The sequence below is a fragment of the Athene noctua genome, chromosome 25 (genome assembly GCF_965140245.1).
Source record: "Athene noctua chromosome 25, bAthNoc1.hap1.1, whole genome shotgun sequence".
In the NCBI taxonomy this organism is placed as follows: Eukaryota; Metazoa; Chordata; class Aves; order Strigiformes; family Strigidae; genus Athene; species Athene noctua.
Window position 1 is genome coordinate 3,945,274 of NC_134061.1, and position 21,822 is coordinate 3,967,095.

Genomic DNA, 21,822 nt, shown 5'->3' on the forward strand with positions numbered 1-21,822 from the left:
CTTTACAAACTGCCAGTCATGTCCCCCAGCCAAAAAAAAAAAAACCCCAAACCAATCAATTTTCCAATATAGTAAATGGTCAGCCTTCTCCTTCTGCTGCTAAGTGTTTTTTTTTTCCTTTGAAATATCTCAGATTAGTAGTAAATATAAGAGACAGACCATAAGGAACAGTTGAAGAAACGTGATAAATACTATGAATAACAAAGAGCGGAAATCATTACTTTCCCAGTTCCTTTACACGTTCCCTTAATGAAAGCAAACAAATTCCTATAATGACTGCATGAGGATGTAAAATAAACACCTTCCTTTTACAGTATCAACAGTAAATTAAACTAATAATTTAAAAAATCAGGCTAATCCACCAACGCACTGAAACGCCCTTTGAATTCTAAGCGTATCAGAAGCTCCACTGGAGCCATCAAGACACGCACATGCAAAACACGAGCGCGTGTTCTCATGCTATACCAGGCTGGGTCTACCTGGAACGGGGTATGGAAAGCAGATGGAAAAAGATGCAAGACAGACACAGTCAACTTCCCAAACTATTCCCATTAGATTTTTGTGCGTGGCCCCAAAATGGACCTCTGAACAAAACCAGGAGCCTACACTTTTCTCCTCTTGCTGTTGTGTAAGAACAATTATCAGCATTTTATTGACATCATCCTGCTTTGTACACATCTTGTTCAGGTCTAGATTCCACGGCACGCAGTTTCCAAACCAGACTGACAGAGGAATAGGCATTTTTACCAGCTGAACGTTTACAGCATGGCTCTACAAGACCACCTCACTGGGGTTTGGGCACGTGTTTCAGTGAGCTGCCCAGACCCCTGAAGTCTGTACGAATCACCACCCTTTCTTTGAACTACTACCTGCAAAAGCCACTGCTGGAACTCCAGTCTCTGATCTTTTGAGGAACTAACGGGACACTCCAAACAGCAGCCCTGCCAAATCCAACAAAAGATTTCTGAGTTTAGAGCTAAATGGAGTCTGATCTGTTTCCATCTGGAAAAAAATAATTACAAATACATGGAGCTTAATCTGCTAGGATGAATTGATGTGATTTAGAGAAGCGGGAGGAGTTACATTCTGTTGACAAGACAGAAGTCCAGCAGATCTCCACCAAGGCAGCTTGCTGTGCAGGGTGGGAGCTGTTAAAGAGAAATGGAGCTGCAGGGGTATAGGAAAAATTGCTCTTTCCATGGGTTACAGCTCAAACCCTCTGAAAGTATTTCAGAGAAGAGTAATGAACTGTTTAAGCAGATACATGAATATGATGTTACTCAGAGCTACAAGAGGAGAGCATATAAACACAAAGGATTATAGCCAAAAGAAGGGGACAGAAGGGTAATGAACAAGATAAAGATACTACAAAGGCCTAAACTATTTGTAAAATATAATGCTTTTCCTTCTTTTCTAACTGAAAAAAAAAGGTTTATGGAACTAGCTAGTATTACCTGCCTCTACTTGGGAAGCCACACAAAACAAAGAAGAAAAACCCTGCAAGTAACTCTAAAAACCAAAAGGAGACTGGATGAATGTGACGGTCATAGGAAAAAATTCAGGGAAAGGAGGGACAAACTAGCTATACACTGCACAATAAATTAAACAAGACATACTGTGAGGAAAAAAAAAAAAAGTTTATTTTTGTCATTTTTCACAACCTATGCTTTTCATGGCAGAAGGGTTGTGGATTCCACACCTACCCAATCCTATGTGGCATGACAGGAGGAAAAAAACCCAAACTACTAAAAATCTAGCTTGTTTTAGCCGCTACTCTGGTGAAGCACAACAGGTTGTGTTCTTAGCTGTTCTGCAATAGAGGAGGAAACGCCGAAGGACAAAAAGGAGCTCTGAGCATCCAGCTACACAGCCCTGACTCAGGATGGCAAACTGAAGGATAGTCTTAAAAAGGAAAGTGTTTCAAAAAAAAAAAAAAAAACCCAACAACAACAACAACAACAAAAAAAACCCCAAACCACAAAAACCTCACAAATCCTCTAAGTGTCACATCATCGTCCCTCCTGAAGAACCGGCCTCTGAACTGCATGGCTGTTCACTGATTAAAAAGTTAGTTTAGACCTTCACATTTTAAGGCAGGACTCCAGCCATGCTTTAGAAGCTCTTAGTGATGGAAAACTCATCTTGAAGACAGCTGAGCAAGACACTGAAACTTTTCTTTTAAACTATTTTCATGTCCTTTTATATCTTCTTCTGTCTAATTCTCTTGCACCTCCTGAGCTTCACTGCTACGGAACGGGCTCAGACCACCACGAGATCCTGCAAAATGACTCTGTCAGGATTCAGGAATCTCTTCCTCCTGTCCTTTTCAATCTCTCCTTTCACCAGAGGACAGGGAAAACAAAAAGTACAAAGTGTATCAGAGTTGGTTTTTGTAAGCACAGATCAGCTAATATTGGATAAAAATGGCTTTTTGGAGGTTTCTCTCAGCACAAACACAGCACACTGGCTGATGATTTTTTAACGATGGGCACAGAGGGATGTCAGACTTTAGGGCAAGAAGCAAGTTTCTCAAAACTGTTACCAGTAGAAACGCGATGTCAGGCTTTTAAATGGATGTTAGACTCCAAGTGCTTTGAAAATCCAACTGCTTCAAAATCTCTAGGTGTACAAACCACAATCCCGGCAGATCAGATAAACAAAACAGTTTAAAAATATGCATGAACTACGAAAAAAAAAATCACTTTGCTGTATAATTTTTCTGATGTATTCTCTCAGCATTTGAAATTTTAGCGTAAAGTTCTTTAAAAATTACTGTAACACTTCACTGTGCATAAACCACAATGCCAAGTGGAACTGAAATACACTCTGCTAGAAATATCTCAGAAAACTAGAGAATATCTGTAAAACAGAGAGATCATTTTCAGAATAGAGAGATTTCTCTGTCAGCATGAAATCCAATCCGCTCCTGGTTTTGAGTAAAGTAGCTGCTATAATAAACAAACGATGACTTGTATACAGAAGCTTGCTCAAAGCGTTTTCTTACAGATTTTTTGCACCAACGGACCTTAAAAGCCCCATTGAACTTTATTTAAAGTTCTTACCAGTTAACTTCTTCACAGGTTGGAGCCGAACACTGATAGACTGATGTGTGAGTAAGGGGGAGGATGGAAGGGAGCGGGACATGCCCTCCATAATCCGAATGTGCTGCATACCTTCGGTCACTGGGAGTGGCGGAATAGCGTAGTCTGGTTCAAAAGCACAGTCGTTCTCTGTGGAGGTGCCTGATGGGAATATGAAAATAAAAAGGAAAAGGTTAGACTACAAGGGAGTCTCCTGCTTTTATCATTCGTAGACTGGCTCGGGTGATCCCAGCCATGGAGCCACCTCGCTGCACGGAGCCCTGAGTCGTGCAAGGAGCAGGGATGGCTGCTTTCTGGTGGTCACCTTGCATGGTCTTGACACCTCCCTTGAAGAAATTATATTTCTGAAGCAGCATCTCAGCACACCTGTTTCACTTATGAACAGCATAATTTCATTCACTTTTTTAAATTTGCCTTTCAGAGTCCTAGAGTCACCAGTTTTAAATATAATTCAGACAAAGCAATCATCCTTTTACTGACGGTTTTTTGTGCATTTAGACTGAGGATTTCCAATAAAAAACCTTCCAGTCAAATTAAATTTCAACACAAGGACCTAAAAAAAACCAAAAACAAACCACAAAAGCCTCTGAAAGCATCCACCAGCTCCAACTCTCCCCTAACAACACACAGAAGCTCCCAGAGCTGCACGAAGCCTGTATGGGGGTCGCATCACTACAGATCCACATGGAAGACACCAAGTAACATGATAACAAATGGAGATAGAACAATAAAGGCACATACTGCTAACTGTTACAATAAATATTAATGAGAAATGAAGGGCAGGTGCTCCAGATCAGCAAGAGTTGGGAGCTGTAAGGTTCCTCCTGTTAGCTGTAGCATATGGAGACTCTGGTCAAGGACACTTGGGTCTCCACCTCTAGTCAGTAGTAGTCATCTAACAATTCCACTGCAAAACCAACTAAAAACTGTTAATGTTAATATTTCATGACAGATCATGTAAGAAGATTACACTCATGCCACACCTTTAGGAGATGGACTCTAGCTTTTAGTGCCTGCTGATGTTTTTCCTCCATAAAGACATTTATTATTTGATTTCCACTGGACAGCTGTGTGGTTCTCAATGGCTTGCGAGAATATGTTTAAGAGAAAATGTAGCCTCTGGCAGAAGGGTAGGCAGACAAAAGTAGGGAGAAAACAAAAGGGTAAATGCCTCAAATACGATGGACTAACTCTATTCCAGATAGCCAAAGGACAATGTGGACAACCCAACATATTATATATGAACGGAGGAAAAACCCATCCTGAAATAACTGTCAAAAACCTTGGACAAGTTCCTGAAGTGTACTGAGAGGTAGTATCATTTGTGGCTAAAATCCATCTATTACTGATGCCAGCGTTCAGGAACGTCTCTCAGCATTTTTGTATCATTCTCTCCAAGAAGCCAAACCAAACACTAACACACTTTACACATACACTGTTTTGACAAAATACGACTTTTACTGTCTTGCTCACTGAACAAACACTTGCCACATTTACTGTAGTTTACTGAACATATATTCAAATTCTAATCCTTACAGAGGTGATTTTCTTTAATTTCTGTATGCTCTAGTAAGTAAGCTGCACTTCGGTATGTTTTATTCATCAGAGACTGTCATTATTGCCACAAACTATGAGCCAGACACTGATGTTTTTCTATTCATTTCATGCTGCTTTAATTAAGTGTGCACACAAATGCTCTAACAGAGTACATCCCTTTAAGGGGGAACAGATCATTGTTTTTTTTTTTTTTTCTGTATTAAAAGATGCTGTTGCTGGCATCATGCCTTATATATATGTGTGTGTGTATGTATATAAAAAAATATTTGGCTATAGTCCGTGAAAACTAAAATTAGTGCCTCACCACCTTTCCCCTGCAGTTCCTACCATTTGTACATCAGCAATGGCTCAGTCTTGCTTCTCAACCTGAGGCTGCCCAAGTGAGGTGGCCGTGTGCTGCTGTGACCCACCTACCATCACCACTGCTTCCTCACAGACATCAAGTCCATGCTTAAAGTCATCTCCAAAGCGTTTCACCACTCCTCTTCAGCCACACACACCGGCATTACTTTGGTGTGCTAAACCCGCGTTCCTCTCTTGGAATTTTGGTGTCCCCAAAAGAGGTGTCTACATCCAAGCAAGCTGTCTAGAAGCGCTTCTAGAAGGCAGGGAGTTTGGGACAGGACCCATCTAATGACACATTTTAGGGTTCTGCTTCAGGAAGAGAAGAACCCCAGGCTCGACACTCCCCTGACTCCATCCATTACATCTCCGTGGACTACCAAGGGAGGTGAGGGCGACGAGCAGCTCCGCTGCCCCCATCGCTGGTCAGCCAGCCGAGCACTGCCCCGGGGGCTCCCACCTGCCGCACACCCCAGCTACACGCAAGGAGCACAGCTTCAGGGGAGGACACGCCGCCGTGCCTCGAGGCTCCTTCCACCGGACATCACGCAGCACATCGGGCCGACGGGACACAGGAGGTATGCTGGAGACACACGTGCTCTGGAGAGCAAGCCCAGGTCTGGCACACACACAACACACGGGACAGTGCTCAGCAGAGCTCAAGATCCCAAGTTTGATGATCACAGAATCATTCAGGTTGGAAAAGATACTTCGGGTCATCGAGTCCAACCATCAGCCCTACTCTACAAAATTCTCGTAGAGATCTTGTTCATAAGTTTTTCCTGCTACATCCAAAAGATGCAGTGCTTCTGGTAGTGCAGTTGGGCATAATTTTTCCAGGAGGGCATAATTTGATAGCATGCTGCTAATATAGACAAAAAAAAAAAAATTTTACTTCTTCCAGCTGCGCATTGCCAATTGTAATTACTGGCTCCATGAATAGCTTGCTTGACATAAGCTGACCAAGGACCTCGCTTTTTCCAGGGTTATTGCAAGCTGAACACCTCTGCTGACTCTGCAAACCTATTCATAATCACCTGTGAGTGCCAGGAACGGCAAATCAGCATCAGTGCCAAAATCAGCCCTGGCACTGGCAGAAAAAAGCTACGATGTGATTTCAAAACACATTTGGCGCCAGACATGAAAAAATGATTTGCCATCATTGATTTTGATTCTTAAAAACAAAGTTCAGATTTCCTCAGGCTACATCTTGGGGTTTGAGGGAACTATAAACACTAGGCATCTTCTGCAACTTCAAATCTGGGAAATACCTAAAAGTCTCTGTGCATTTCACTGGTTATTATGGCGTAAGTTCCCAGTATCTCTGACCAATCTTTATGGGAAACTGAGGGCAACTGGGGCCAGTATCTTACACAGAAATAGAAGTAATGATATCTCTGCAAAGTTTTCAGGAGTATTTTCCCTCTTAAAATTCAAACGCTTTACAACAAACCAAATGAACTCACAAAATATCCACTACATGTACTATTTTCATTCCACAGATCTCAAAATTTTTCTCTCATCCTTGCCAGAGTAAACAAACACACCAACAAGGTAGTTAAAACAGTCACAAAGAATATTGGGTTTATCAAACCAAACGCCTCAAATCAGGGATCAAACCAAACCCTCAAATCAGGGATTGTTCGTGGCTGAACTCTAGCTCTTGACAGTTTGCCTATAAAATATATTTAAATAAAGTGTTACTCCAAAGTGCATATTTGAACTATTAAACTATTTCTTCGAGTATTCCAAGATAATAAAGCTTTATGAACAGCTGTAATACTTGGACATTGCACGTAGCAACATGGAAGTTTAAACACAAGTAAGACAATCACCTCATTTCAGTTGGCTGGTTTATCTAAGCACAACAAAAACCCTTAACCCATCATTATGAAAAATATTTGTTAACATGCAGACAGATAGCAACTTATGGACACAGAACAGGGCAAAGTTCAAGATGATACATTTATGGAGCAAAGAGACTTCTTCTACACTGCAGAAAGCCTGCGTCTGCAATCACATCCATTGGGACAAATGGAAATATTTAGTGCAGAAGCTTGTTTCTGCAAGAAGCTGGAAGTATTTCTTTACCTGTTTCACCCTTCCTCTCATGCTGAAACTTCTTGCTAGCTACTGCAAATTCTAGTCATACTCATTGAGTCAAACAGATCTAGGCTGGTCATTCTTTGGCGAGTATTTTAAAAAAAAAAAAAAAAAAGCCCCATGACCTCTGCCCAAAAGTGGTACTTTTCCACAGCAGCAGAGATGCTGAATAAACAGGCTGAAAAGTAACCTGAGAGAACTGAGTGTCTGAAACAAGCGTCCCGAAACCCAGCAGGCAACTCCCATCAGCAGCTGCATCTGAGCTGCTGGATCTTGTAACAACAGACAAAACCCAGACAAACGAAAGGACATCACAGGGACTGATGGCAGAGCACGCGGGCAAGGCTCAGCCTCCAGAAGTAACACAACAGCAACTTTATCTGAGCTAACAGTGTCTGGAAAAGAGCAACCATTCATTCTGTGTTCTCGAAGCACAGAAATGCTACTTGTATGAAAGCTGTCATGGGGTATGTGCAGATAGAAATTCCCTTGTTCCCACCTACTTTTTTTTTTTTAACTCTTCTATTTTAAAATAAGAAAATTTTAAAATAATAATTTTTAAAATAATAAATTTTAAAATAATAATAAAATGATCCTATGTTAACAGAGCACTTTGAGCTGCTGACGTTTCACGGGCCTTCGGGGTTTTAACTGTAAATTCCAATCTCCCTAATTCTGATCGCAGGCTTCAATCACTTGTAATAATTTCACCCGGGCAACGCTGGAACACTGCCAAAAAAGAACAATGCTCTGGAGAAAATGTCTCCATAATAAGTCATTAGGACACCATGACAACAACAGACCTGAACCTAAATGAAAGGAAAATTATTGCTGCAATCCCAGAGAGAAAATAAGTCAATGCGCATAGCACCTACTAGAACCACACTTACAAAAAATGCTTCTTAGTCTCAAGAGCTGTGTGAAAATACCAGCATTTTCACAATCCTCACAAATAAGCAAATGCTTAAAAGTTTAAGTAAGCTACTTCAAAGGACACACAAGCCAGCACAGATCTAAGAGCTGCTGCTGTCAGTGACAGAAATCCCTATTAAATGGTTCCAGTGGTGGTTTTAACTACGAAGCCTATTGTGAATGGATGGATACTGAACAAAAGAGTTTGTAGAATCATTAGTTAAATAATATGAAAACTATTTTTACTACTCTCTTCCTAGGACCTTTTGCCCTGTTCCTGTAGGATGAAACAAACCAAAGCAGAAGATGTCAGAGGCGCCGCTCAGACAGCAGGCAGGGACACACAGGTCCCCTCTCCATCACATCACGGGGTTCAGGGAAGGACAACCCCGTTATTGAGAACCTGCTGGGTTCTCCTTTTTTCAGTCGGGGGGAAGGCAAGCGGTCACTGAGTGGCCTGTTGATTCATGCTGGTATGTGCTGAAATCTTCTTACACCACCAGCTCCAAAAACCACCCTTGTGTAAGGCTCCGTCCCTCCGTCTGCAAAATGGAGATGCCAGACACTCTACAGGTACCTGTGCTACACCATGAATTTGTCTAAACTCCTTCAAACTATGCAAAGATACTGTGTTTTGTGAATATCAGTAGATTTGTAGCTATGTGGATAGTAACGATGGTTACAAAACTCCGTCAGATTACATAAGTCTTACTCAAAACACAAAATGTGTATATAAAAGGTGAACAAATGAGAAACGAGTCACTGAGGCAGAACAACACTAAGGTTTACCTTGCCCAGATCGGCTCTGACGGGAGTCTACACTTGCCTGTCTTCGGTCTGGTGGCTCCTCGTTCCCTCCATCTGCATGAGAACCAAAACAGCAGAAGTAGAACATCATAGTGGACAGGTCAGGCAGATGCAACTTTTCCTTGAGTACCATCACCTATCTTGTAGGAACAGCAGAACAAAAGGTCCCTCTTGCAGACTGAAACTGGGGCAAAACTGCTGACTGAGTCCTTTGCTGTTCCTTCCAGTTCCTCCCCAGCTCAGTGCAAACGAAATCTGTGAGGTCCTCAGGACACAAGCAGGCTTTTAACTTCTCCTACTGACCCCACAGACATTCGAATGACATAGTAACCAAATGGTGCATCTTCAATTAGCTCCTTCACTTTGGACCTTTGTATCAAAATATATAAAAAATATATTAAACGTCATGAAGAAAGAGATCCAGAAAAAAAGTTTTTAAAAAAAGAATATTCTTTGAAATTGTTTCCCTTTAAAATTATTTGTCAGCTAAAAAATGGGATGGCTGGGAAGAACAAAACCACTCTCATTCTATCCTCTTGAAACTGTTTAGGAAAGCAGCTATAGTTAACAAAAAACAAATCCATCTGGATAAATGTAGAGTGGGACATTGTGTACAATATTATACAATTAATTACACGCTGCTCTTCATTGATCAACTGACCAGATTAGAAACAATAGATATGCACATCAATATAGATGCTTGAGTACACAGGGTTTAATGCCAGCTGAAAGCAAAAATAAGTCTAGCTATGCAGATTGTGAAAAAGCAAAACCAGGCATTTAAAATGCAGGATGTATTTCAGCAGTTATTATACCTTATGGCAGGGGAAGGAAAAGCTTTTAGAATCTTTAAAAATAGTTTTGAAATAACTGTTAAATAGCTGTTTAAAAACTCAATAGTCGATTTTAGCATTTATACTTTTTGATTATACTAAAAGCAGCTGCACTCTGATGTGTTTATATCTGTATCTATCCCCAAAGTTATTTGTTGGACAGCCCTGTTACACCGTAAAGTAATTCAACTTTATCAACTCATATTACACGTGTTACACCCGTTACCGTGGCTTGAAAGGTAAGTTGTGTATCAGAGCACAAGAGCAGAACTGCTAAGGTGACTGAAAATTTAAGTCTACCCCCACCCCCAAAATGCAGGACCACAGCCCAGGCCACGGAGAGAGGTTTTTTGTTTCCTCCTCCCTTGGCTAAACACTTCCAGCTCTCACTTTCCCTGAATCAGGCCAGCAAGGCAATTTTCTGTCACCTTTGCATTTTCTGCCTGCTCACAGACCAGCTGCACAGAAAGGTCAGTCTCCGAAAGGCAGCCAGAACAACCCAGAAATCCCTGATTTTCTATCAACTGCTCATGCCCCAACAAGCCATCACGACCGCCAGGTGTCAAGGAGGCCACAGACCACGACGTTTTCCCTGATCGCTTTTCTATTCTGGTTGCACGAAGGATGTGACATTGCAAACAGGACTGCAATTTGGAGGTGTTCACTGGAGCCTTTATCAGCCTGGAGATACCCTCTTGGGATTAGTTGCATTGAGCCCTCCTGCAATCCGGCTGGCATAAAAGAGTATTAATAGATCACTATCTCTGTATTTTTACTTGTAATACACAATGTTGGTTTTGAACACTGCTTTGCATACAGATATAATCATCGTTACTAAAGGCCCCTGGCTACCAGCCCACATGGACAACCTCTAAGTTATGAACAAAACCCCCCTTTGAGTTCCAAATGAAAATACACAATGCAAGATAATTATAGGGATTGAAAGTTTCAAAAGGCAAAGGTTACAAACAGAAAATCACAGTGCTAAAATGAGGAGTAAACCCCTGTATTTATCAAAAGCCCTACAGTCATCATCAAAAGACAAACTCAGTGGGGTTTTCTGTATCGTTATTGTGAGTGACACTAAATGACACCTTGCCAGGACAGTCCAGATAATCCACAGGTGGGTCCTGGCAAATGTTTCCCCGCTGGTACGGAGCTGGCAAGAGGCTGGACTGGTTTTGATGGAGGTGGGCTCTAACGGAGGACATGGAGCAGGATGAGACCTCGCAGGAGAGCACCCAGGCAAAGGTCTGGCTACGTGGCAGAGACAGAGCACGCTGCCTCCTCCTGCCACGAGAATAACCCGGGAGGTCCCCATGGACAGGGAGATACAACACAGTCGGGTTAAATTACATTTCAAAAAACCCTCTGAAATAATACTTTAAAATTAATGCAATTTTTGTTTTTAAAACTATGGTAAAACGAAGGAATGTCTGGTGACATGAAACTGGTTTGAAAGTTTTTCTTGAACTCAGAGTAACTTTTTCCATGGTGCTTTGCAGTAAGATTTAGACAACAGCTTAACTCTCATTTCAGTTAAATACTTTTGAACACCAAAGGCAGCTAATATTTCATTATGTTAATAATAGTTTCACCATCACAAACAGATGTTCCAAATTAACTTTAAAATGCCCTTATTCTAATTCATCTCAAGGATCTACATAATACCCAAAAACTCTTAATATATGCCTGACAGAGATGGAAAAGTTTTGAAAGTTTGGAAAAAAAACCTGATAAAGGACTTTAAGGACTAAATTGGGCTTAAAACTGAACAGCATGGTAAGGGATGCCTGACCTCTCCAGTCAATGTTGCTGGTGGGATGAATTCTGGAGATGAAGGACCAGACAAAGTATGAACCTATGCTCACTCTAATTACTTTATTCTTTCCATATAACTCGGTTCTTTTAAAAACACATCTTGCCCTCATACCCTCAGCTTGGTTTTGGTTTATTTAAGCCTCATTTCGACTCCTGCAGATCTCCTAAGCTCCTCCCTCCTCACCCAGCCAGGTTTACATTCCCACCTGCATCAGACCTGCTTGATTCAGACAAACTTGATCCAGCACCTACCCCCCGCATTCAGAATACTGGTGAAAAATTAAACATCATTCTCTTGGAACCTATAACTGCTCTCAGCAAGAGCCACCATCACCCACTGTTGGACTGGAGATTGAGAACAGGGGAGCATCTCTTGCTTTTATGGCATGAGGTGCCACAGGGAAACCGAAGTACCAAAGCATGAACCTGCATTTTATCACAACTGGCTTGCAGCTCTTCCAAAATTTTGTTCCCCCGTTATCAGGAGCAACAAGGCTTTTCCTTGACACCATTGTTGGTGTCTGGAGGACAGAAGTCTTTTACCCAACAGATTTTACCCAACAGATTTACTGGGAATCTAAATCCTACTTGGATTTTCTACAATGGAATAAATCTTACAAGACAAGCGTGTTCTTTATTTTAAAAGAAAAAAAAAACAAAAAAAAAACCAACCTGTTAGCTTTTAGCCCACAATGAATAGATTTGGGTCTCTCAGAAGTCAGCTTCGCTCCTGAAGTGAAGCAGATATTTTCTAAGTGCAGTAAACTTACAAAATATGTGGTGGGAGCTTAAACAGATACAACACAGAATCACAGAATCATCTCAGTTGGAAAAGCCCTTGAAGATCCTCCAGTCCAACCATTAACCTAACAGTGACCATTCTCAACTCCACCAGATCCCTAATATCACCAACCACCAGCACCAGTACTGATGGAATACTTCATGCCTAAGTAAGAATTAATCTATTTAAGATCACTTGGAAGGACAGGATCTCTCCTGTACAGTCACCTGGATGCAACAAAACCAGTTCCCGTGCTTTGAGAACAGGCATTACCCAAGGTAGCAGGGCTGAGGGCCTGCAGACCCAGGGCTCCTGCTCTCTAACGCTCTTCAACACTCAACGGCGAGATGCAAAATGGTGACAAGTTGCTGCCAAAGCTATCGGGTTTGAGAAGAACAACTGCTGCACAGGATTCAGTCTGACACAGGTAGTTTGCAAGTTACACAGTGTATTATGGAGAAGAGAAAGATCCCAGTAAATTAACTTCCACAATCAATTTAGGAGGGTGGGAAAGTAATAAAGAGATGTGACAGCGCAGCACGTTATCACATCTTCAGTTGGGATGCAACGGTGCTCACCCCGTGCTGCTGCACTTGGAGAATTTGCAGCAAAGGCTGCAGCTTGGGTAAAACACAGCACAATCTAATGGGCATTCTCTAATGGCTTTTAATGAGGAATATTTTGAGAAGAAGCAGCGCCGCTGTAAAGCTGTCCCTCTCACAAGAAGTGCGCGTGCATGCACAGAGAACCCCAGGCTCGCTGTACTAACAGGAGGCAGCCAGGCCAGGGGCTCTTTTGGGAAGCCCTTTACCCTCTACCCTGTGGACCACCAACCCTCCCATCTCCTGTGCCCTGGGTACTCAACGGAAAAGCAGCAGCAAACACAAATCCTCCCCCAGGCAGATCCAGTCAGGACGGATCCTTCAGGGCAGAGCAGGCACCTCCCTTGCAGGCAGGGATTGTGACATGATGAATACTTGCAATAAAATATAGAAAAATACAAACAAATCAATGCTGGACAGTGGTGAAGGCTGGTACCTATAGAATTTAAAATGCATGGTGAAAAGGCAGAGAACTGCAGGAAGATAAGAAACAGCCCACAGTTAAGAGTTGAACGATTGAACTATTTAATTTTTTCCTCTCTTTGCTACAAATCAAAATTTTGAGCATACTCCATTCCCCGCAGTGGAGAAGCAAGGTTACTAGGGAACAATACCATACATAATTGAAGAGTTATCTTAATATACATGCAAAAAAAGAGGCAAATTACTGTTGCTAAGGGAACATTAATTCTCAGGTTTTCGAACTTCTGAGTGCTTGAGTTTACAATCTGGATAGCGTTCACCCCTGTGTGCATATCAGGACGGTCGTTCCGACAATACTGTTAGTTATTTTACTTATGCATGATTTTTAGGGAGTTGTTAACATTTGCTTTAGCAATGCCTATTATTTACAGGCATGACCCACTATTTGGATAATAGTTTGCAGACGGTATCACTCATGGAAGTGCCATCAACTCAGCTGCTGTAATGACTGTCACATTTATTGACAAAGCCTCAGATGCAGGATCTGAAAGAGGTCACCAGAAGTAAATTGGTTGTGAAATCATTGCTAGAAAACATAGGTATCTGAGTTAATTTAAAATAAAGATCAGAACAAACCGAGATAAGCCTGGTTAAGGAGCTTCTACAGAAGTTGCTATGAGAAACAGAAAATAGTTGTTTTTTGCAAATGCCACAAAGAGAAGTGAATAACATAGTAAAATATTGACTCAGTAATCCATAGTCTCTTGTATCTAGCAATGAGAGGGAGGAAAACTTTTGTGATTTTTAATTTTTCAGTATCTCAGTGTTAAGAAAGCTCATTAAGATCTACACATTAGTTTAATTTCAGAAAGATGCTGTCTCATCAGCATCTAACATCCCTCCAACTGGGATATTAGACAGAAACTGGGGTCAGAAATCCAAAGAGGGCCATCCAAGCGGCTGATTATGTGGCAAGCATACAGCAAATAGTAATAGCTATTAATTCTTTCTCCCAATTACAAAGAGATTAAGTAATCTCAGCAATCATGTTTAGTAACAGCTTCAGAAAAGCAGTCTCTCCTACTATCAGTGGGTCTGAGAAACGCCTGCTTCTCGTTCTTCCTCACTGCCTGTGTCTGTGCCACCGCCCCCTTCTAACCAGTTCTCCATTTAAAACCAGTGACACAACAAATCCCCCCCAATACACAGAACAACTGTATTCTTTGAACAGACCACTCCCAAAGGGAAAAGAAAACCCTGAGGGTCTCAGCAATCCTACTAAATAAATCCACTGCACAAAAGCACTGCATCACAATTAGTAAACCCGGGCTGCAAATATGAGCAAGATGCATCTGCAACACCACGATCTGATGTCAGCAAACAACGCAGCACCTTCAGCATCACCTCACTGCCAGGTGTTCACATTAAAGGCAAAGACAACAAGGTTTTAAATAAAATCAAGTGCCAGCAGCTCAATATTCCCGTTCCCCTATTTAATTAAAACAGCGTCTAAAACACACAGTGTGACTAAACATCTTCCCAGTTCTTTTATCTGACAAAGCAGTTTTTAACGCAGAAAAATAAAAGGGTGGGTCAGCCTGCTTTACGCATGCTGGGAAATCTGCTGCAAGAACAGACTGCATTAGATGTGCCGTTGCTCTAACAGCATCTGACAGAGCACACCCCACTATAATAGCTTATAAATCAATACTTGCAATCTGCATCCTATCAAAATTGTATTTGGAAAACACAGAAGACTCACACAAAGCCAGTCCAGCAGTTTAGAAAGTGATGTGATTCCAGCCCAGCCTGGCATCCCTGCGGAAGGAAAGGGCTGCCTTGTGCACGGAATAACGTACGGCGGTGTGGCTCCCAACTCCCATCGTGCTCCCAAAACACAGACACGGGAGAAATTACAAAAAATAATAATTAAAAGAAAAAAAAAAAATCAAACTGCCCCCGGGGGTGAAAGCACGGCGGATCAAAGCGTGTGGTGACGGCAGCCGGCGTGGTCCCAGGACCTGACGGCGTCGGTGCTGGGCTTGGCAGCCTGGGTCCTGTCCCCGGAGCCCGCAGCAGCTCAGCCCAGCGTAGGAGAGGGAGCTGCAAATCTTGCTCTCAGCAATCCCGATGGATTCCAGCCAGGCTAAGGAATGACATGTGCCAAACGCAGCCGCCTGCTGCTCTCCCAGGGGGGATCTGTGCCTGGAAAGAGGCAGAACGTACCCAGACGGAGCAAGAGGGAAGAGCGGACCAAGTCTGGTGTTTAAAAGAGTTATTTCCATCAACAATTCTTCCTGATTATTTCGTTTGTGAGGGGGTCTTCTGCTTCAGCAAATATAAAAATTACTATTGTACTAAAATTAGTATTGTTATAAAAATTATTACTATAAAAATCATTAAGATCTGCATTATTTTACTCACAGAATAAAGCATCTACCCCCAACCAAAACAACCAGGAAGAGTGCTGGGGGGTGGCTGTGGGTGTTGAGGGCTGAAAGTTTTTTACTGATGGAACTATAGGACAAACCTGGATCATTAATTGCCTTATCATTAAAAAAAAGCCCCCCAACCACTTTCCAACATGTCGAATCCCTTATGAACAGCTTTGGTAATTCAAGACATCCAAGGCATAGTACTTCTGCGTAGATTTTTTTTTGTAATTAATGTTAAATGTATAAACTACAACAAATTCCTAGACTTTTGCACACACCGGATGAACGTATCTTCATTCAGTGGCTGAGAGCAACACCAAAAGCAGGTATTTTTCACTGGTAAGCTGAGCAGTGAAATTCCAAAATGTCAAAAAGGAAAGAGCCCACCTCAATTACATCACTGCCCTGATACCAAAAGCTCCCCCAGAACAACAAAACAACAACATCCAACGAAACAACACAAGCTTTCCAGCTGTGCTGTTTATTATGCAAAGCAATGGGAGATGGAACTCACAGAAATGTTTTCATAAATCTAATATTGCATTTGGTTATTGTTAATCCATGGGCCATCAACAGACTTTCTTCCTTTTTTGTGAACAAAACGCTAATAGTTAGGAAAATGGAAAATGCCAGGCTGCGTTTTGAAATACTTTAGCTGAAGTGGAAAATTAATATACATTTAATATAGATAAAGGGTTTTACCTCATTATATGTTAAATATAGTCCCACTGGACATAGGAGCAGACAGCAATTGAGGAGTCAGTACTGACATCAGGTATGCGCTGACTCCCGTTGAGTCCACGGTTTGAAAATAACCTTAAATATCATAAAATGTCCAACATTATGAACAAATTATTTCTGGAGTCACGGCTGTAACAGGGCATAATGGCATGCAGAAACCCAGTATTATTGCCACTTTGTTAATACACCTAAAATCTAGCGTATGAGTACAAATGATGTCTTGGTTATTCCATTAAAGCTTATGAAATTACAATACAGAATTTATCCATAACTATAAAAATACGTGTGCACTTTACACTTCATGTGCTTTAAAACGGCACTAATAAGTACATTATCCAAATTTATAAACAGAGGCCAGCTACCCTCAGTACCTATACTGTATCTGAGCTCATTAAGAAACAATCTCAAGAGGAGAAAGCAATCTGTAGGGAAAACATCATTCTTTAATTTGTCCAAATGGCTGTGAGAAAGAGCGTAAGCAGACGGACTCTGAATAGCCAAGGTGAACACAAAACATCACCCAGAAGTCAATCTACCCCCACTCAATTCATAATATCAAGATTGCTTGTTTAAAAATGTGTATTGGAAGCATGTGTTTTCACACTGAAGATTTCAGTGACATCTTTTTATTTTTATTCATAACCTTCTGATTAAAAAAAGTCTGAACCATCCATCATCTTTTAGATAGAATAAAAAAATTCACCAGAACTCTTAATTTCTCTAATGTAGCCATCTCTAAGTGGATCAAACATATACTGTAATGCTTCTCCTTAAAAAAAAAAAAAAAGCAAAAAAGCAGCATATTCATTTAAAAACAGGACCAAGAAAAAATGACAGGATGCCAACTCATTACAAAATTAGATTAGCGAAATGAATTTGCAGAAGAATTGGACTTCTTCAGACTCTTTAAGTTCCATTCACTGTCAGTGAGATTTGGGTTAAATAGCATCAGTGCTTCTAAAATTTCAGCCAAATAAGCCATTTAAGTTCACTGCATTTTAGCTGAGTAATTTTGTTTAGATTTACTGTTCAAATTTTCAGTACTTGTCCCTAAAACTGTTTTGATGAACAATTTTTCAGTCTAGTTACTAAAAGGGATAGAAGTAGCTTCACTTGTTCACTATTTTAATAATTTAAATAAATGTAAAGCTGGTCTTTTTGGAAACTACATAAAAGTTAATGGGGCAGTGTAGGAAGTAATCAGCTGAATGTAATGTTTACTGTCACTGAATCAGAAAGGTACTAATTTGCAGCAATCTATGTGCATCAACTTATAATTATTTTTCTGAAATTATGTTTCCAGCTCCTATGGGGGTAATACAGAATCACCCAGGATGAGCAGACAAAGACGCCGCAGCTACAACTTTCAGAGAGGAGAAAAAGAAGCGCTCGCCTCCGTGGAAGTCATTGTAAGGAAACACAAACACGGACACAGGAGATGGAATTTTATCCACCTACTCAATAAAGGCTGAGGAATCGCAATGGATGGCTTGGATCAAACCACCAGAATCAGAAATAACTTCAGTGATGTGGGATTAAATGTAAACATTATCTATTTTACAAGACAATAAACATGTTTAATAATTGGACATAATATTGTTTTGATGATAGAAAACATGTTTTTCTCAGAATTTGAGAAAAAATTGCTCAGAAATGAGCTAATACTTAAAATACTATTATGATAGTTGCTTTAGAATAAATTTTAAGTTTATCCTTATATACGGGAGATGGAAAACACGGTCAAGAAGACATTTATTTCATACAAAACATCTGCTTTGCCATCAAAATCAGAAGACCTAATAACTCAGCGCATCATCTAGCAAATATTATTACTGCATCATTTTGCATTTTCTTTTATTTTTGTTCTGACAAGTAGATGAAGACTTCTTGTTAAGAAATCATGTGACACCCAGAAGATAAATGAGGTTAACAGGTAAATTAGGTACGTTGCCTCCACAGGTTGTAACAACCTGGATCTTTTTTTCCCCTCAATTTTTCCTTCTTAAAAGCAAACTGCACCAGCACCACCACCACTGCCCAGGCAATTTCTCTAAGCCCAAGGCGTCTTTCCCAAGCATTTCTCTTTCACAAATGACAGGCTCTTCATTAGCAAATCACCATTAGTTCATACAACAAAAATGTAACTGTGACCCGAGGAACACACCTTGGAATCCAAACTTCCAACATCTGCAGCGCAGAGAACTCATGCTGGAAAACTGGCACGGAAAGAAAATGTTTCAAGCAAGGTGTCAACATTTGGGCCTTGTTCCTTGCTGCTCCTGCTACTGGCTCAGTAGGCATTTTGCTCCATAGCAGAGCATTTTTGATCTAACATATTAGAATTTGTAGCTTGGAGATACTGAGTGTTATCACAGAATTGTCTAGGTTGGAGAAGACCTTGAAGATCATCCAGTCCAACCACTGACCCAACACTGACAGTTCCCAACTACAGCACATCCCTAAGCACTAAGTCGACCCTACCCTTAAACACCTCCAGGGATGGGGACTCCACCACGTCCCTGGGCAAGGAATTTACAAGGAACTTTGTTAAAGATGTCCATAATTAGGTATTTGGGAAGAACCAGCCAGTTGGAGAAGTCACTCTGAAGGAGTTTACAGCCACACACTGTGTCAACCCTGCTGTGGTGCAGAGGGAAGACAGACGGGACCATCTCTTTGCCCTTCCACCTCTCCAAAGTACAGCTTCTCCCTGCTGTGACTATCCCTGTGTTATTCCCACCATGGTGAAATGGAAACCCACCTTCCTAGTTGCCCGGAGGAGCAGAGGGCACACCCTTCCCAGGCACACGCTCCCACCCTCCCAGCAGCAGTTTCTCCCTTTGCCACCCCCCGGGGACCTCCCCAGCCCCTCCGACACACACGTGGGCTCTCTCCCACCGCCCGGGTGTGCCTCAGGCTTCCTCCAACTCATCCTAAACGTGCCTCAGCCACAATGCCCAGAGGAGCTTCCACGGCGGGGAAACAGCTTCAATTACCGTTATTCAGTAAACCCAGCAGCTCCTGTGGGGCACAATCTAGAGCTAAAAGTTAAACAGAAAGATATGAAACCAGACATGTTTTCATTTACATTAAAGCACAAGTTGTTTCTTTTCTCGAGCAGAACAAAGTATCGCTGTAGTCATCTGAAAGATGTGGTCTCCCCTATTTTGTGATAAGGAGGTCTGACTTTCAAACTGAATTAGCACAGATTAAATCTGGCGTTAGCGCACACAAGCAGAATGAGTTATGAGCTGCTACACCTTCCAATCTGAACAGACCTAATAATAAACGGGGGGAAAGGGGGAGGAAAACAAAAATAATCAGAACATTTCAAAAAGGTGATCAAAGAACAACTCTACAGACAGAACAGTCCTTCATTTTTTCAAACTCGTTACAAGGTGGGAGAACCCTTTGTTCTGCATGTGCGAGCTTTCAGTGTCTGGTGGGAAGCGTACACACACTGGCAACGAGGGAAGGGGTAAGAAGGAAGGAGGATCAGCGATGACTGACTTCCGAATTCCCTCCTTGTCATCACTGACTCAACATGCTTTCGCTCTCCATCTGTAAATTATAAAATACTTGTATACTCTAATAAGGCTGTCTGGGACCTTTAGCAACCACAAGCATTTTCAGCTTCAAATAAAAAGCATGACAGATATACTAATTATTCCAATTGACTGAATATGTTAAAATGTAATTAAAAACAATTAATACTATATACAACATATGCTTTTCTTATCAGTTACAAGAGTTACCTATTTTGTAGGGGAAATGTTGTCTTTGCGTTTGTGTGTGCACCTCTTATTAAAAGCTCAAACAGCATTTTTAGAATGGCTTGGTGGTCATCTGTCCTAAAATTAGTTGAGAAATTGGTACAAGTGGCTAAAGCTCAAAATAGGTTAGTCTGATGACAGGCAGTCTGCTGCTAGCACTCAGCAGTCCCTGAACGATGGCAGAAGGAGAACAGTGAACGGGATTTATTATGGATACAAAGTCCTATTGCATAGGAAAAAGGCTCCAAAATCGCCCAAACCCGTAACCAACATGTTGAAAATGTTATTTTGGCCTTGGCTGAGCCCATGGGAATCCAAATGCCACCAAGCTCCTTCGCTGGGAATTCCCCAGAGCCCTGACCCCTCCTCGGACCAGGTGATGCTCCCCGCATGGTGCAGCTGTGCAGTGCCTGGGGACAGACACAGGAACCACCTGGGAGAAGCCAACACGTGTCCCCACGGGCACAGGCGTGGGGACCCTTCCCCTGTGGGGACACTTCATGCGTGGGGACCCTTCCCACAACAAGGCCAGCTCCTGCCGTTACCTCAGAGATGCTCTGCTCAGTGGCTGCCCCCCACCTCCCCAAGAAAGCACAAGCACAACCTACCAAAATCCCAAGCAAATTATTTCAAGTACTTGCAAGAGTCTACCTTGTTCTTAGAACTCAACTTGTTTTTCTTGTGTGTAACACTAGTATAGCATATTTTATAGTTAGAGCTGCCTCAGCCAATGCGTCCTTCTTACACCTTTAATTAGTTTCATAGCTCCAACAACATTAATTTTGCCCCACAAGCATAAGCAGGCAGTGTTGCTACTGCTCCTCTAAGTGATTTTCCCAAGATGACAGAGTGAATCAATGACAGCCAGCAGTGCTGTTCAGACTGCAAGTCCCTGCTTCTACCTGTGGACTACAAAGCTTTGCCTACCCAGATGGACTTAATTCAATTACCTTGGTCAACCATATTGATTCATCTATGACTTACTACAGGAAATTGAATTTGGGCAGTGTAGCAGCACTTCTGTATTAGAATTTGTCACATTTAACCTGCAGTTTGAAATGGAGGTCTTCCAGCTTGAAGTGTGCCTGTGATAATGGTATTGTCACAATTAAACATACTTGCACAGGCTGGTATCAAAACTGTTCTCACTCTCCAATGATGTGGGTTTTGGTACTGAAGAAAGTCTTTTAACGACTGAGTCTGTGCTAGTGAAATTGCAGTAAGATAACGAAGGAAAAATGAAAGGGAGAAGAAACAGAGAATCCCATCTGAAAACACTGTGTTTCTTAGCATTTCACTGTTTTCTCCAACAGATATAACACTGAGTATTATTTTCCATGATCAGCTCTTGTTGCATTCTGCACTCTCATACTGCAGCTGAATGAATTCTTCCATTCCATTTCCAGTGAACGCACTACTGATGTTTTTAGAAACACAACTTCCTATCAAAGGTATTTCCACCAAAAGCAAGCAAAACCCTTCTTCCAGTCTGTTACCTCCTGGAATCCAAATAACTAAATTTTAAAAAGTTATGCTTAAACACTAAAGTAGGAATGATACGATACTCAGGAATCATCTTTCTTATGGCTCT

General features: G+C 41.5%; 1 protein-coding gene across 12 annotated transcripts in view; it reads right to left on the bottom strand.

The window, feature by feature from the left end:
- Positions 1–21,822, bottom strand: part of TANC2 (tetratricopeptide repeat, ankyrin repeat and coiled-coil containing 2) — a 289,333-nt gene that overhangs the window by 154,193 nt on the left and 113,318 nt on the right. For 8 of the 12 annotated variants that reach the window (XM_074926922.1, XM_074926921.1, XM_074926920.1 and 5 more), the window contains 2 exons: positions 8,805–8,876; positions 3,063–3,242 (listed from right to left, as the gene is read on the bottom strand). In XM_074926922.1, the coding sequence (XP_074783023.1) occupies positions 3,063–3,242; positions 8,805–8,876 (252 nt within the window). Of the gene's footprint in view, positions 1–3,062; positions 3,243–8,804; positions 8,877–15,044; positions 15,067–21,822 lie in introns of those variants that run through there. The other 4 variants (XM_074926927.1, XM_074926924.1, XM_074926925.1 and 1 more) reach the window with 4 other exon arrangements.